This window comes from Sander lucioperca, chromosome 23, assembly GCF_008315115.2.
Source record: "Sander lucioperca isolate FBNREF2018 chromosome 23, SLUC_FBN_1.2, whole genome shotgun sequence".
Lineage (NCBI taxonomy): Eukaryota > Metazoa > Chordata > Actinopteri > Perciformes > Percidae > Sander > Sander lucioperca.
Genome location: NC_050195.1, coordinates 16,031,869 through 16,048,912, shown reverse-complemented (window position 1 = coordinate 16,048,912; position 17,044 = coordinate 16,031,869). Strand labels below are relative to the sequence as shown.

The window sequence follows — 17,044 nt, the reverse complement described above, 5'->3', positions numbered from 1 at the left end:
TGTAACGGACGTTCATTAATATCAAAAAGTTACGCACTAAAGCTTTAAGTATTGGCTTAAGTTTTAAGCACCAGAAATCACAAAAGTGACTAACATGTCCTTTGTGGTCTGTATGTATTGTGGCATGCAGGGGTTGGAATCATAGGTGGAGTTGAGTGAAACCTTTAATGTCTGAGCTGTCACAATAAAAGCCTAAATGCCAAAAAAAAAAAATCTTAAAAAAATGTATCCAGCACCACTGTTATGCAGTGTTCTAAAATGTGGCTTAATAACATTTTCAAAAAAGAAATCCAGCATCACATTCTGACCACATCAGCTGAGTCCCTATGATCTACATTTTCCCCCACAATAGACATAAAGATTGCATTTACTATCACATTATACATGCATTACCCACGAGATCAGTTTAAATGTCATGCAGGCTAACTGGCCTGTTTATCTGAAGGTTCAGTGGAGATTTCTATCACACACGAGAGGCATAGGGAGCCTGGTTGACATCATGTAGCCCTGAGACAGAATTGGCATAGGTTGTTGGGCAGCCGGCATCACCCACATGCTCCTTTAACAAAACATTTATGTATTTTCATGGTATGGACATAGATTCTGGCTAACCAGTGTCTCGCTTTCATTTCTCTTTCCCTTTCTTTTTTTTTTCCAGTTCATCCCATCTTCATCTACAAATGGCAGTGGATGGCAAGATGTAAATGAGATCCTTATTACAGCAGAGTTCATCAAGCTGCTGCTGGAGCGACATCAATGGCTTGATGAATATGCATGCAAATTTGTTAATTAAGTTAATTATTCTGCTGAAATTCCATTTGTCTTGCGGAGAAAATCTCTCCTGCAATGGCTTTTAGCGTGTTTCAGTCATTAGTCACTTGCGATGCTATTTAAAAAACACTTTGGTTCATTCTTTTTTTAAGAGGAAAAGAAAGAGGAAAGTTCAACTGGGACAGGGGTGGAGGGGTGGAGAGGTTGGAGGGGAGGAGGGGTGGAAGGGTGGAGAGGGTAGAGAGGGCAGAGGGGTGGAGAGTGTGGAGGGGTGGAAGGGCGGAGAGGATGGAGGGGTGGAGAGGGTGGAGAAGGTGGAGTGGTGTACAGGGTGGAGGGGACCAGAAGGTGGAGGGGTGGAGAGGATAGAGGGGTGGATGGGGTGGAGAGTGTGGAGGGGTGGAGAAGGTGGAGAGGGTGGAGGGACATTCACTGGGTGTCAAGACATGCTCAGGAGGTCAGTGTCAGAAATAAATGTATCTCCATTGTTGATGCTAAGTATGATAACATTTATAAATAAATAAATGTACAAACATAAATGATATGTTAGGGACCGGGGTGTGTTTTTTTACTCTCATATTGTCTACGTGAGTGCTGCCACCAGTATACAGTTACAGGTGGTGAAGTTTGACATTTCATTTGTCAATCTATTTATTTATTTATTTATTTTTTAAACTGTTTAAATCTGTGATGAAGTTTGAAGTTCAATGACTTCATTTTATCAAACAATAACAACAACATTTTATAAGGAGCTTCCACTTTTGTTCAATAGAGCGCCTTGTTCTGTCACACCTTAAAGGTATAGTAAGCAATGTTATAGGTTCAATAAATCCCTTCATGCTTTGTTTTTTTTGTGTGACAATTTACTTTTCATTCACATGGGCTCTGTGGCACGATGGACAGCGCATTGGACTTCTAGTTAATCTCTGAAGAAGTGATTCAAAGGTTGTGGGTTTGAGTCCCACCAGAGTCAACCATTAGATATTGCTGTAAAAAGGCATTAGTGAACCTTCAACCTGTAGGATCCCTGTTGAAATAAACCCTTCTCCTTAAAAAAACAAATTTATTTCCATTTAAACTCAGAGGCTTTTGTTTCGAGTCCAACCAGAGTCAAGCTTTAGATATTGCAATCAATGACAACAGGCCTCTACTGTAGGATCTAGGGCTGGGCGATAGGGAGAAAATCAGATATCACGATATTCTTGACCAAATACCTCAATATCGATATTGCTGCGATATTCTAGGGTTGACAATTGGTGCTTTAACAAAATATCTTCACACTTAGATTTTAGATAAATAATCATCAGTAATGTGAACATAATGTCTAAGTGGGGAAAAGGCAAATAATAGAACTGCCTGGTAGGTTCAGATAATGACATAACTTTACTGTAATGCAGCCTTTAAAACCAGGAAAAGACAACACTTATGTCATATCACGATATTACGATATCCAAAATCTAAGACGATATCTAGACACATATCACGATATCGATGTAATATCGATAGCCCAGCCCTAGTAGGATCCCTGTTGGATTAATACCTTCATGCTAAAATACGGAATTTATTGAATTTGAACCAGCGTCAACCTTTAACCCTTGTGTTGTCGACCATTTCGACTAAATTGAAAATTAACCTTTTTTGGCGCTTTTTCCGACGTTTTTGGGGCTTTTTTTAAAATGCTTTTGGCACTTTTTTATTTTATTTTATTTTATTTTATTCATAGTCAATAAACCGAATTTAAATGACATTTACACCTAATTTTTGAGTTTGAACTACAGAAACTATGAATTATTTTGCCTAATAGTTTAGATCAGAGGATGTTAAGTGAATCACAGACTGGTTTTGTCAGGATACTGTTTTAAAACCATTTAAAAAAAAATTTCAAATGCTATAAAAGTTGAATAAAACAACCAAAATTCAATGGAAGTGATCATTAATTCTACCTGCGAACAATGTTGTATGGGTACCATACAACATACATGCATGCTTCCAAGTTATTTTGGGGCAATTTGATTGTAAGAAACCCATATTTCTGATATAAAAAACTTTGAAAACGGGTCAAATTTGACCTGAGGACAACAGGAGGGTTAAATATGGCAATTAATGGCAAAAGGCATTAGTAAACCTTCAAACTGTAGAATCCCTGTTGGAATAATCCCTTCCGGCTAAAATACTGGACTTAGTTTGAGTTAAACTCCGAGGTTGTTGGTTTAAGTCCTACCAGAGTTGACCTTTACTTGGAAAAAAACACCTAATATTAGTTTATTTAGTTTATTAAAATATGTTTAACAATATATTTCAACATTCATTTCCCCCCAGCTGTAATAAATAACTGAATGTAATAATCAGTGAAATGCTAATTCTGGCACATTTTACTTTGATGTATTATTAGTGTGCATTGTCCCTGTTAAATAAACCTGAAATAAATAAATGAATAAGTATTTAGGCCTACTTTGCAGAACAAAACCTATAATGTATAACATTGTGATACAGTAAATTAAAACAGTCAACCATACAATACGTGTACAATTTGATTTCATACAAACTGACAGCATACGCATGCAAGTTACTTGTCACTGCACTCAATAATATGACAGAGCCCATGTTGGCTGCTAAGTGAGTACTTTTATTCTCTAAGTACATTTTATTCATAACATTTACTTCAGGAAGATTTTCCCCCTCCGGTTGTGTGTCTGTCTGATGATGTGTTCAGGAAATATTTCAAACATGATGGGGAACGCACTTATTTTGAAACTCTGTCAGTGGTTTACTTCCTGTTTGCAGTTAAGTTTCACTCTGTGTTCTCGTGGGTGTCGCAGCGTCTTCTCTCCATCTGAAAGGTTTGTAAGCCTTGACTCTTTTCATGTTTATAATTATGGTTATGTTTGGAGGATTAGTGAGGACCGGACACACACGTCCCTTTGAACACTCTGAAGAATATCAAACTAGGAGTCCGGACTTCAACACTCTTCACGTTGAGAGTTTTTCACAAAGTATTTAAAAAAAAAAGAGCTAAGTTAGAGCTCTACAGTTCGCATGCGCACTGGAACGCCCTGGTTACGCGCACGCGCGTGTTCATTTTGGAATAAACCGCTTACAGATGTAAAGTCGCGAGTTCTAGTTGAAAGTTAGAAGTGAAACGTGTGTGTGAATAATGTGATCCACATGAATGGAGGCGGTGTCCATTATGACGGGGGCGCGCGCTGCTCGCAGTCAGGTGTCCTGCTCTGTCGGGACGGGAGCGCGCCGGACGCGCTTTTTGGTCATTAGTGGACAGACTCCTTCAGGCACCTGTGGCGCACTTTGTCACGAGGCGGGTTAAAGAAACAACCCATTCCAGATGCTGGGACTAGAGCTATGACAGTTCCAAAATGTTGCTGTGCAATTATTTGTCTCAGAAATAATTGCGATTCACAATAAAATTGGCTCTTTTAGTCAAAAATATTTATTTATTACTTATTAATAATAATTATTTTTTATACAAATAAAGTTTTGAATGAATCCCAGGATCCATCTTTTGGATATATATCACTGTTATGTGACCCAGATAATGTAATAACACAAATACACAGCCTATGAAGTAAACCACGCCCCTTTATTATCATAAAACATTTCCTCTAACTGTACCCCCCCTAATTATTTTTGTTGCTATGAATGTGTCAATGGTCAAGTGGGTCATTATACGAAAACGTGCCATTTCATGTCCCTCAAAACAACGCTGCTCTGTAAATCTGAATAAACAATAAAACATTTTTTAATTTATTTTCCATGATGTCCCATAACAAAAACATATGCATAGTTTTTTTTTATATATATATATATATATATATATATATATATATATATATATATATATATATATATATATATATATATATATATAGTTTTAAAAACATATTTGTACAAAGCATCTTGCCAGATTTTTTAAAAAAATGTATGATTTTATTTTTACTTTTACAACCTATGGAGGACAAAAGTGCACAACTTATTTTTCTAAGAGGTGAGGATCTACTTCATCCAAAAATAGGCTTAAATGCTTTAAAAATAGTACATTGAAATCAAACATTAACAATGGGAAACGGCACGTTTTTGTATAATGACTCAAGTGTAAAAAATCTAACAATTGAAATAATATCAATCAAAACATATAATCCAACCAATAATCAATTATATAATTACAATTTGGCATATCTAAACACAATCAACAACTACCAGTCATACACCTTAAGACCTTAGCTAATGTTAGCAATTCATTCAGGTTAAACAAAGAAACCACGATTATGTAAAAAAAAAAAAAAAAAAAGGACAATTATGTAATAATTGTTAGAGGCCTAGCTGTGACGGTCATGCCCAGCTCTCCGCTTTGCATCCGCTTTGTGTAACGATGAACCCACTAACTTTGTCTAACCTTAAAGATAGCATCTGTTTCTATGATAATTCAGGAAATGGTGCTCTTGAGTATTTAATTAATTTCATCATCCTATATGCCAAATTTTATATTCCCAAACAAAAATGTATTTCCTAATTTTGTACCTTTTCTTTTTAAGATTATTTTTGGGGCATTTTTAAGGCCTTTATTGACAGGACCTCTGAAGACATGAAAGGGGAGAGGGGGGGGAATGACATTCAGCAAAGGGCCACAGGTCGGAGTTGAACCCGGGCCCGCTGCGACGAGGAGTAAACCTTTATATGTGGGCGCCTGTTCTACCAACTGAGCTATCCGGGCGCCCTTTTGTACCTTTTCTCATACAACTAAAATCTCTACTCAAGTTACTTAGATTGTTAAACAACAACAACAACAACAAGTGTTAAACTTGTGGAAACTGTAGAGAACGTGTCAAACGCAGGCCAAATCTGGCCCCTCGCCGATTATGATCCACTCGCATATCACATTAGGTTCACAGGTTCACTAGTTGTGCACCGAACCAAACAATTCTTCACCCTCAGTGAAGTTGAGTTTGACATCCCTGATATAGATGAAACCTCTGACTAGATGTGATTTTATATGTTTACATGTATCTCTTTTTATTGTTATATGTAATGAATGGGTAATTGTATTGTTTGTATTATTTCGTGTGTTTTATTTATTTATATCTTTATAAGAATTACAGTTGAGGTGTATGTGCTGTTGCCGTTTACCTGATTCTTTGTATAATGCATTTTGTCAATAAAAAACAAAGAAACTTTGTGTATTGATGTGTGTCCCCTTATGTTTATGGCACAGGAAGGATGGAATGGCCTCACAGGACTGGCTCTTGCTCTTGCTCTCTGTTTAATACAGTGTCAACATTACAACAGCACACAATCAACAGTGTGTTATTCAAAATGCATGTGTTCATTTCTCCAGCTTCAATGTGTTGCTCTTTGCTGAAGAATGGGGGAAAACACTCTCCCTGCAGTTGCGCTATTAACCCACCAGGTGGCTTCAAAACCATACATATGTAAACATCACATCCATTTTTTTGTAGAAATTCATAAAAGGCTATTGCTACTTCTTACATTTGCGTCCTGTGGACGTTTTTGGTCAGAGGAAAAACATGTTGTTGTCCAGTAATCCAAAGGATGACATGCTCAAGTAAAATACTTATTTCCAGCACGGTCCTTGGTGTTACACACAGGAAACAATAGACAAGAAGCAGACAAACTCAGACTCTTATGACTTACAGTAATAGGAGGGGGGAAAAGCCATCACATAAAACAAAATAAATAAGAAACAAAAAATGCTGTAAAAACTATATCCAAGTCATCAATAAATATTCCATAAAAGCTGTTTGACCTGTCTTTTAAAAATCCCTTGTGATGATAGTTTTGTAGCAGTAGGCAAACTATTCCATGCCATGATACCAGTGTAAAAGAAAAATTTTTGCATTATTAGCTCTAGGAACTATGCAGGAGTGGATGCTGACCATGGTGTTATGACTATGCTGCGTGTGGACCATGGTTACATTAGAGCATAAATATTTGGGGGCATGACCATTAACAATGTTAAACATATGGTTCAGCTTAAGTTGTTCAACTCTTAGATGTACGGGTAGTAGACCAGCTCTTATAAACTCCTCCCTACCAATATGAGTACGGCGGGGGTACCGAAAAACATTGTTTTGCAGCACTTGGAATTTGTTTTTAAGTTTCACAGTCAACCCAGAAAACCATGCAGAACAAGCAAAATCCACATGGCATTGAAATGTGAACACAGCAGCTCAAACAAATCATGCAGAGATCACACAACGACTCCTTTTTCCTTTTTTTTCACTTTACCGGACACGTTGAACATCCGATTTCTCCATGTTTTCTATGCATTATAATGCGCGATTTAAACAGTAACATCTGCAGTTAAATGCCACCGCAGAGCCACGGATCCAGTGACAGTAGAATTTAAAATGTGCTCTAGTTTGTTACATGTTGGGGATGCTGACATTTTTTTAAAAGTTAAGTTCAGTTTGATTTGACAAGTTTTAAAAGAATATCTGACAATGTGAACGACCCAGTTTCCTCTTTAAAGAAGAAGACGTACTTTATTAATCCCAGAGAAGAAATAAAAAAAAATTCACTCTGTCATCACATTACACACACAGGCCCAAAATACAAAAACATGCACAAACAGGACCTATACACCTGTATTAATTCAATTCAAAGTGTATTGCCATATGCACAGTAAGGAAACATGTCTCCCTATACAATGATATTCTTCCTTTGCTGTCCACAGAATGCCAACCAATGTAACATCTACAATATATACTACAAATATACAAAATAAAACCATTTTAAAAGGCAGCAACAATTTTAAAAGGCATCTTTCCTAATGGAGAGATCTCAGAGCGAGGGGGCTGCCCATGGACAGGCACTAGGGCTGCAACTAACAATTATGTTCATTGTCGATTAATCTGGGATCATTTTCTCAATTAATAGATAACTTGTCTGGTCTATAAAATGTCAGAAAATGGTGAACAATGTGGATCAGTGTTTCCCAAAGCCCAAGATGACGTCCTCAAATGTCTTGTTTTGTCCACAACTCAAAGATATTCAGTTTACTGTCACAGAGGAGAGAAGAAACTAGAAAATATTCACAAGCTGGAATCAGAGTATTGTTACTATTTTTCATAAAAAATGACCGAACTGATTGATAGTTGGCGATTCTGATTCTGAAGCTTTGAGTACACACTCTGTACTTAGTCGGTACAGGGACTTGAACTGGTCCCAAGCCAAATATGATTGTTTTGAATTAAAATATCATATATACAAACATATGAATGTATTAATTGCTATCTAGTAGTTTTAGTTGTTGTGATGTTCTTGGTCATCGGTACAAACTGACCATAACATATTTTTGTTCTTCTGTCCCAGCAGGAACCTGAGGTCGGAGTCATCTGGGACAATTCAGCTCACCTGAGGCCTGCACTACGAATCGTGTTGAACGTACCCAGGCCAGAATATCTGGTGTGGTTATCAGGATTCACAAAACCTAACAACCGAGTCAAGCTAAGGAGTCCCACGGCAGTCGTTATCAACTTGGTAAGTCAACCCAGGTTGCCTTTGATTCACAGTGTGTGATGTAACTTTTTTTAATTTTAGTTTTCTTAATTTTTTTGTTTTATTTTTATCCCCCCCCCCCAAAAAAAAAAAAAATACTCCTTAGTATAATCAATAATCAAATAATAATCAATACTTTTTTAGGCACCGACCGAATAGCCTCCTTAGTATCGAGTATTTAAAAATGCCTCATCATTTAATACCCAATTTCAATCCCTAAGGAGTAAATCTCATTAGCGTCAGTGAGCCAATCAGCATGCAGCATGCTTCTACCAAGATCTAGTAATGCTGCTGATTGGCTGTTTAGTGTTACACGTCGTAGAGACACGTAGGAAAACCTCCTAGGTAGAGGTCGACCGATATGGGTTTTCTCTGGCCGATGCCGATCTTTAGAAATCAGGGTCAGCTGATAAATGCTGCCGATTTATTTTGGCCAATATTTGCCCGATATGTGCTTGTTTTTAAACCTCTATTTGAAAGATAAAATGTAACACTAATATACACAGAATTTCTCAACAAAAACATTTATTGAACACTTCACCACTCTACACTTGTATAGGCTACTTCAATTAAAAATGTATAATGTAAAAACATACTGTATATTGTATAAATAATGTATGAAAAATATATTAAATAAACGAAACGGGTAAGAAAATAAACTTTGTCAAATAAACTTTTCAATGAAAAAATAAAGTTTAGTGCACTTAGCATTTATTAAACTTCTGAGAATACAAATCTGCAAGCTTCACAGAAAGTGACATGTTATTATTAATCTCAACACTATTTCCTCCTAAATCCTGTTGAATCACATAAGACTAGAGCTATCTAAAGTCAATTCTTGTTCACCTTGTTTGTTAGATCATTGTTCATTTGTTGAAGTGTTTTATCTGTGTTTTGGGGATCCTACTGTTACATGTCCTGTTGCACTCATTAGGATCTTATCTGAGCACATTTCTGTCATTCAAACAACTCTTGGTTGTAATTTAAAACTCGTCCAGCCAATTTAATAAAATTAAGGGTTTTATTCGTGCTTAAGTCCATAGATGCAGTTAATGGATACAGGCAAGGAGAACTGAAGGCTCTGTTAGCAACGATTAGCTCCGTTAGCGGTTAGCTCCGTTAGCGGTTAGCTCCAGTTAGCTCCGTTATAGGAGTAGATGAGACTGCCACGGACAGGGATAACAACCAGACTCTGATAAATGACATTCGGGGAGCTTCCACAGCGGTGTGGCCGCGGTGTTTTGTACGGTTTTATTAGTACAGTTAATCCCAAGGCAAGAACACCAGCAATATGCTACTACTAACGGTAGCGTCTGAGCCTGAAGTGACTGTGCGAGACACACAGCGCAAGACTTCACGAGGGGAGGGGCTGGAGGCAGCTGGTCTGGGTGCGCTGTAAAAAATGTCGCCTATTCATGTTTTTAACACTAGGCTGCCCGCAGATGCGTCTGCCTATTAATCGGCTTGATATACTGGGATATTGGCCGATGCCGATTATGTAAAAAAAATGCCAAAAATCGGCAGATTAATCGGTCAACCTCTACTCCTAGGTACGTTACACAGAGATGGGCCACACGTAGTAGTAGCAGCTGAAAGACACATTAACAGATTTGTGTTGTAATGTTGCATTTATTTTTATTTTATAAAATATCGAAAAAAGTTTAGGAAGTGGTATTAAAGTCACAGTATTGGTATCGGTTCAAGTATCAGACATTTTTTAACAATAACCAGCCCTTTAATCCAATCATTTAGACTTTTAATATCACTGCCCCATCTGGGGCACAAGTAGATCTGACTATAAATACATTTGTGTATTTCATAAAATGAAGATTAGTTTTTGGGCATTTTAGGCCTTTAATTGAAAGGACAGTTTAAGACAGGAAATGAGAGTGAGAGGGGGAATGACATGCAGCAAAGGGCCATGGGTCAGAATCAAACCCGTGGCCGCTGCAGTAAGGTCTGAGACTTTGTACATGGGGTGAAGTCAAGTCAAATTGCTGCATTCTGGATGAACTGCAGAGGTCAAATGGCACTAGCCGGCAGACCAGCCAGGAGGGATTTGCAGTAGTCAAGACGTGAGATTACAAGAGCCTGAACCAGAACCTGAGCCACCTTCTGGGTTTAAAGGGAAAGGCTGGATCTTCCTGAACTTGTGCAGCATGTATCTACACAATCGGATTGTTACAGCAATAGTGGCAGTAAGGGATTTGGTCGTCGAACATCCAGGTTCCTAGCAGTCTGGATGGAGACTACCACAGAGGTATTGATGGTGATAGTAAGGTCCTGGGTGGGAGAAGCAGCTCGTTCCTGTTAAGGTTGAGTTTCAAGTGGTGTGTGGACATCCAATGAGAGACAGGCAGTGATTAATGCTGATACCTGGGTTTCACACTGGGAAAAAGAGAGAATCAGTTGGGTGTTGTCTGCTTAGCTGTCGTAGGAAAAGTCATGTAAGTGAATAATGGAACCGAGAGAGTTGGTGTACAGAGAAAAGAATAGGGGACTCACGATGGAACCTTGAGGGACCCCAGTTGTGAGTGGACACGTTTCTGACAAAGATCCTCTCCAAGTTACCCAATAAGTGCCCACTTTGACCAGAGAGAGGGTGCAGAGCCTAAGACACCCAGATCCTCAAGGATGAAAATGAGTATCTGATGGTTCACTTTGTCAAAAGCAGCAGAAAGGTCCTGAAGGATGACGACGAAAGAGGCTGCTCTAGCAGTGTGAAGTCACTCAGTGACAGCAAGAAGGGCAGTTTGAACAATTAAGTATCAAAAACTTAGGAGGACACGCTGTTGGATGCTGTCCTCCTCTCCTACTCTTTCTTCAATGCCTAACAAATATATCCCTGACCCTGTCTTTCTGCTTGAGCAGCACATGGTTGAAGCCTGAAAATATTGTAAACAAATTAATAACATAACTAATTACACTGGTCGGACTGTTCAGCTCTGTTTCAGACTGATACCTCTGGTTCAGGCAGGTCTTCATCCTCAACACGTGCTACTTTTCAATACTCATCTGGATTGAAGCAGCAAACATTCAGTGTAAGAGTAAAAAAATTACATTACGTTATTTATAATAAGTTTATTTGATTCACAGCTGCTACCTATAGTGTTTTGACCTCGACAACCCAACTGCATTTTACCGCAAACTTGCGACTAGTTAACTTTCTAAAGCAGGCGCAATCGCTTGTTTGCTAAGAGTCGGGTCGGGACTCCAACATTAACACACTGACAACATTATATTCAGAATATAAAATATTTTTATAGCACTTTTTAATGTGTGATTGTGTAAAGGTGTGAATTTCGCCAGCCGTCTTCTCTCATATTCATGGAGACAGATGCTGTGTGCACGGAGGGGAGGGGCTGTGTGTGTGTGTGTGTGGCCTATGTGAGAGAGGCGTGAGTGACGGAGAGACGGAGAGAGCAGGGAAAGGAAATGCAGCTGAACGAATACGCTGCGTGTTTTAAATAGTGTTAAAAAAAAGAAAAAGAATAACGAAATGCAATATGTGCTGTGCTTGATTGTATGGCGCACCGCCACAAATTAGCCTATGTGTGGGAAACACTGTAGGGCTTCTTGTCTGGATGTTGAAGTCACCAAGAAGAACAAGTGGAGGGCCATTTTCAGGGATGTTTGAAAGGAGGACATCTAGTTACTCCGAGAACTCCCCCAAAGGACCTGATGGGCGGTAGACAACAACGTTTATTTGTAGCAGATTAGTTAAGTTCACAGGATTAAATTCAAAAGACAGTGGAGTAAAATGTGGCAGCATGTAGAGAGAGAAAATCTCCATTTGCGGGTGATGAGGTAGCCTGTACCACCACCTCTGCCAGTGGGTCTGGCTGTGTGGGTGAAAGAGTAGGTGAAGGAGAGAGCAGGAGGGGTAGATGTGTTGGTTAGAAATATTAGCAATAATGTCTAACTCGTGTCCACAGTGTCAGATGGATAGGAAATATACAGCGGCATCAACCGGCATCCCGCCAGTACAGGCCGGGAGGGGCGAGGGTCTGTTCATCTCTGCTTGCAGCTTTAATTATTAATTGTTTGATTCATTTATTTTACTCACAAATGTTGAAAGCTGAAGCAGATATAATAACATGCTTTTCACCAAAACTAACAACACCTCACATCTGTCCAATCACAGACAGTATTACATCTGGAGTCACAGATGGAGTCCCAGTTGGAGTTGCAGCTTGAGTCAAATCAGGATTCACAGCTGGAACAGGGGGCCCAGTTGGAGTCAGAGCTGGAGTCATATCAGGATTCACAGGTGAATCTAGGGGCCAAGCTGGAGTCACATCTGGATTCATATCAGGATTCACAGCTGGATCTAGGGGCCCAGCTGGAGTCACAGCTGGAGTCATATCGGGATTCACAACAGGAGCAGTGGTTACAGGTGGAGTCAGAGCTGGAGTCACAGCTGGATTTATATCAGGATTCACAGCAGGAGCATTGGTCACAGGTGGAGTCACAGCTGGAGTCATATCGGGATTCACAACAGGAGCAGTGGTTACAGGTGGAGTCAGAGCTGGAGTCACAGCTGGATTTATATCAGGATTCACAACAGGAGCAGTGGCTACAGGTGGAGTCAGAGCTGGAGTCACAGCTGGATTTATATCAGGATTCACAGCAGGACCATTGGTCACAGGTGGAGTCACAGCTGGAGTCATATCGGGATTCACAGCTGGATCTAGGGGGCCAGCTGGAGTCACAGCTGGAGTCACAGCTGGATTTATATCGGGATTCACAGCAGGAGCAGTGGTCACAGGTGGAGTCACAGCTGGAGTCATATCGGGATTCACAGCTGGATCTAGGGGCCCAGCTGGAGTCACAGCTGGATTTATATCGGGATTCACAGCAGGAGCAGTGGTCACAGGTGGAGTCACAGCTGGAGTCAGATCGGGATTCACAGCTGGATCTAGGGGCCCAGCTGGAGTCACAGCTGGAGTCACAGCTGGATTTATATCGGGATTCACAGCAGGAGCAGTGATCACAGGTGGAGTCACATCTGGAGTCACAGCAGGAGCTGGGTGCCCAGCTGGAGTCACATTTGGAGTCATATCGGGATTCACAGCTGGAGGTGGGGTCACAGCTGGAGTCACAGCTGGAGTAACAGCTTGAGTCACAGGAAGTGCAAAATATTAAACTAAGGGTGTAATGCATGCTTTAGCACCCTTGTAGAACTGATCCTTAGCAGGGCCTCACACTTGGTCCAATCCCCCCTCCTTCCTTGTACACAGTAGTGATAGCCAGATGAAACCTCATGAAACATTTTCTTTATTTTCTGTGCCCTCTAGACAGCTCTCTCTGTCCAACAAAGGGTTGAAAGCACACTGAATTGCCATTCCTTAAGCCTTTCTCTTTAAACCAAGAGTGCCATCTAGCAGAGATGGGGACTCGAGTCCGAGACAAGTCGCACTTAAATTGCACAAACAGTGACTTCAGACTTGACTTGCGACTCGACCCAAAAGACTTCAGACTTGACTCGGACTTGAGCTTCGAGACTCGTCAACAACCCGTTTTCATGCAATTACTGCTTTTTAAATCTAAAGTGCTTTTATTGGCGCATATACGTTGGGAAATGTATGACGAGCTACATGTCCCCTGCCCTTTGCCATAATGTGCAACGTAACGCATGCTTTATGCCTTATGTGCGCGCACTCACATATCAAAAAATGCATTGACGATGGCGACACCAAGTCCTCCCGGAGTTGTGCCTTTTGTCATTAGTTTTGCTTTCAATAACTTGGTAAACAGTGACAGTAAGCGAACCGCTACATGCAAGGTGTGTGGCACTAAGATAAATGATGCCGGATCAACAACGTCGAACTTCATCAGGCATCTCAAAACGCACCCAGGCAGGTCAGTCACTTGCTAATGTGAAAGAGACGTTAAATTTAGCATACATCGTCACAGGTAACAAGCTAACCATCGCAAAGTGTTGTGCTAATGCTAGGAACAGGCAAATTGTATCTTTATAGTTGTATCCATATGATATGACAGACTTAGGTTAATATTTCACCAGGTCGGAGGGCTAGAGGGATGTGTTAAGTAGCAGAAGATTAGACTATACGATGTCCTAAGTTGGAGACCCAATGTAAGTTCTGGATGTAACAAAGTTAAGCTAGCTCCATTAAAGCATACGTGATATTTTTCCTGTCACAAGTTGAAATGTTGAAAAATACAGTTATGAAATTGAAACAGAGTTCTTAATTTGTGTTTCTTCAGATTGCATTGCAGTAGCCCCCATATGGTTATCCTACAACTGATTTTGATACTGTACTGTATGGATGGTAGCTACAGGACATGCTTTGAATTCATAAGATTTAACAATACAGTGTTAGGGACAGATCAGATGGCCAGAGACTTGAGACTTGACTTGAACTTGCCCTCAAAGACTTGAGACTTGACTTGGACTCAAGCTCAAAGACTTGAGACTCGACTTGGACTTCCAAAAAATGACTTGTGAACATCTCTGCCATCTAGTGGAGTCAACAAATACACCTAATGGTTCATGAAGCTTCGTTTGGACATCACTAATGATTAGTATGGCATGAAACAATTAGTTGCACTCAGCTCATCCCCCTAAATTTACCTAAAGAAGATTCTAACTCGAACCAAAAACAGATAACATAACCACCGGTGGTGTCAAACACAAACTACAATAACAAACCCAACACTTAACACATGCTTCAGTACTGCACATGCTAGGCCACACGTAACAAAGAAAATATAATAAAATAAAACCCACGTTTTTATTAATAGTGATTAATGTATTTATGTGAATATAGAAAATCGTAATTGAAAAAAAATCACAATACATTGTGAGTTTAGTTTTTTTAAATGATTACGAATCACAGTAACCATGCCTTTTCTAACCTGATGCACCAGATGGTTTGTTAAACAGAACCATCTGAAAAGCCGTCATTGGAGCCCTCTGAAAACAGCAATCACTTTAAAAAAAAACAGCTGGCAGGTGATTGAACGTACAATCTGTCTATCACATCCGCTATTGTTGTTTGGAACAAACAGTAGCTCTTTACCGGATGCTGATTGGTCCAAACTGCTGGTGGTTCAAACAAGCCAAGCCTGACTAGAAGGATTCTCGCATGATCTTGTGATAATGCGAGAATCTGGCTGCCATGCAAGGTAACATGTACTGTATATACCCAAAAAGCATCATTAAGGGTTTAATTTCAGGAAAATCTGAAACGTAATGACAATTTCAAATCTTAATTCACCAATAGATGCTCACTAGTTGTCCCCCCCCCTGCAACATATCTATAGATTTTCATAATGTGTGATTCATTCCCCCTGTTAAAAAATGACATTGTCTTCTGTTTTATGCCAGCAACACTTGAGCCTTCTTGTATCAAAAATGAGTTCCTAACATTTCATTGTATCAGTATATTTCATGTTTAATTCACTCAAGTTTACTCTTTCTGAACAATGTATCTACAACGTTTGATTGTTGAATTACAGTACCCAAATAAAATGTAAAGTAGTGTGGCCTTTGACATTGTTATTGAGTTGGTATTTTCTTATTACATACTAGATACTTGTCCTAAAAGTGTTATTATGGAGTAGTTCTCAATATGCAGGCATATTTTTGAATGACCATTGAAGAGGAGAGATTGGGTAACAAGAGTTTATTCAATACACATATTAGATTCCAACAACATATCACTCTTTCATGGCAAATCAATCAATAGTGTGAATGTGGGTATGCTATAGTTTATCTGGCAGCTGCAAAATGATGCACAAAGGCATTAAGCACTATTGAGGCATCCTCAGTTGGGATCTCAAAGTGGTGATCTGGATCCTGACTGGATCCTCTCTCAGTGGCAGTTTCTCCAAGCTGGTGTCATTTATCTTCATTAGTATCCTCCATCTTCCCATGAAGACCTTTAAACACTAATGAACGTTTTTTTTTCGTGCATTTAATTCACATGTAAATAAATTATTTTTAACAGTTGTTTTTGTGCTGCCTCCCCTAGTGCTTTATTTCCCCCTGTAGAAATCGGATAAGGTCCCTTCTAGGACTGCACAATTACTCACAATTTTATCGCAACATGGACTAGCGCAATAGCCAAATTGCAGGGGGCACAATATTGGGCAAAAGATGTGTCAAACTACAAATTGTATCCTACAGAAAAAAATGTTGTTGCTACAGATCCTTGCAAAAATCACTCTAAAATCATTTGTTTTTTAAAAATGTTAATAGTTTTCAATGAAAATGTGAATAATGAGTTATGGTTATGGAGTTATATGAAAATAAATCTCATTCTCTCAGCCTGTTTAGTTAATCATTACGATTTGTAAAAGCCCTATTTGATTTTATGAAATTATTATTATTACAAGCAATTTCCTTGGACCCTAGTTATTATTTTCAGAATTCAGATTTTTTTTTTTCTTAAAGTAGAAAAAACTCAGATTCCTGAGAATAAAGTCAGAATTCTGAGATTAAAATCAGAATTCAAACATCCTCCGTTTTCCAGCCGCTCCTTTGACCACTCAGGCTCCAAGGCTTCTAAATAGCAACAGCAGAGTTTGTGACGTAAGAACAAGAATGTCTGTGGCCTAATATCATACATGTATACATATTCAGGCAGGCAGTCCTAACCACTTTATTGTGAGAACTGTGTGAACACTTTACTGGAGTGCCTTGTAAAGGTGCCAATGATATTTCCATCATAAAAACAACGTCATTTTAGCAAAGCTGTTACCTTTATTGGCTGGCTCA

General features: G+C 39.3%; 1 protein-coding gene across 3 annotated transcripts; it reads left to right on the top strand.

Annotated features, from left to right (window-relative positions):
- Positions 1-3,537: 3,537 nt before the first annotated feature.
- LOC116050128 (centrosomal protein of 164 kDa-like) lies at positions 3,538-13,803 on the top strand. 3 transcript variants are annotated; one of them, XM_035998286.1, is made up of 4 exons: positions 3,538-3,611; positions 8,116-8,283; positions 12,446-13,261; positions 13,316-13,803. In XM_035998286.1, exons 3-4 carry the CDS (start codon positions 12,470-12,472, stop codon positions 13,412-13,414), a joined length of 891 nt encoding a protein of 296 aa, XP_035854179.1. In that variant the 5' UTR covers positions 3,538-3,611; positions 8,116-8,283; positions 12,446-12,469; the 3' UTR covers positions 13,415-13,803. The 3 variants fall into 3 exon arrangements, with proteins under 3 accessions (XP_035854179.1, XP_035854181.1, XP_035854180.1); XM_035998287.1 differs by having other exon boundaries at positions 3,548-3,611; positions 8,119-8,283; XM_035998288.1 differs by lacking the exon at positions 8,116-8,283 and having other exon boundaries at positions 3,542-3,611.
- The last annotated feature ends 3,241 nt before the right edge of the window (positions 13,804-17,044 follow it).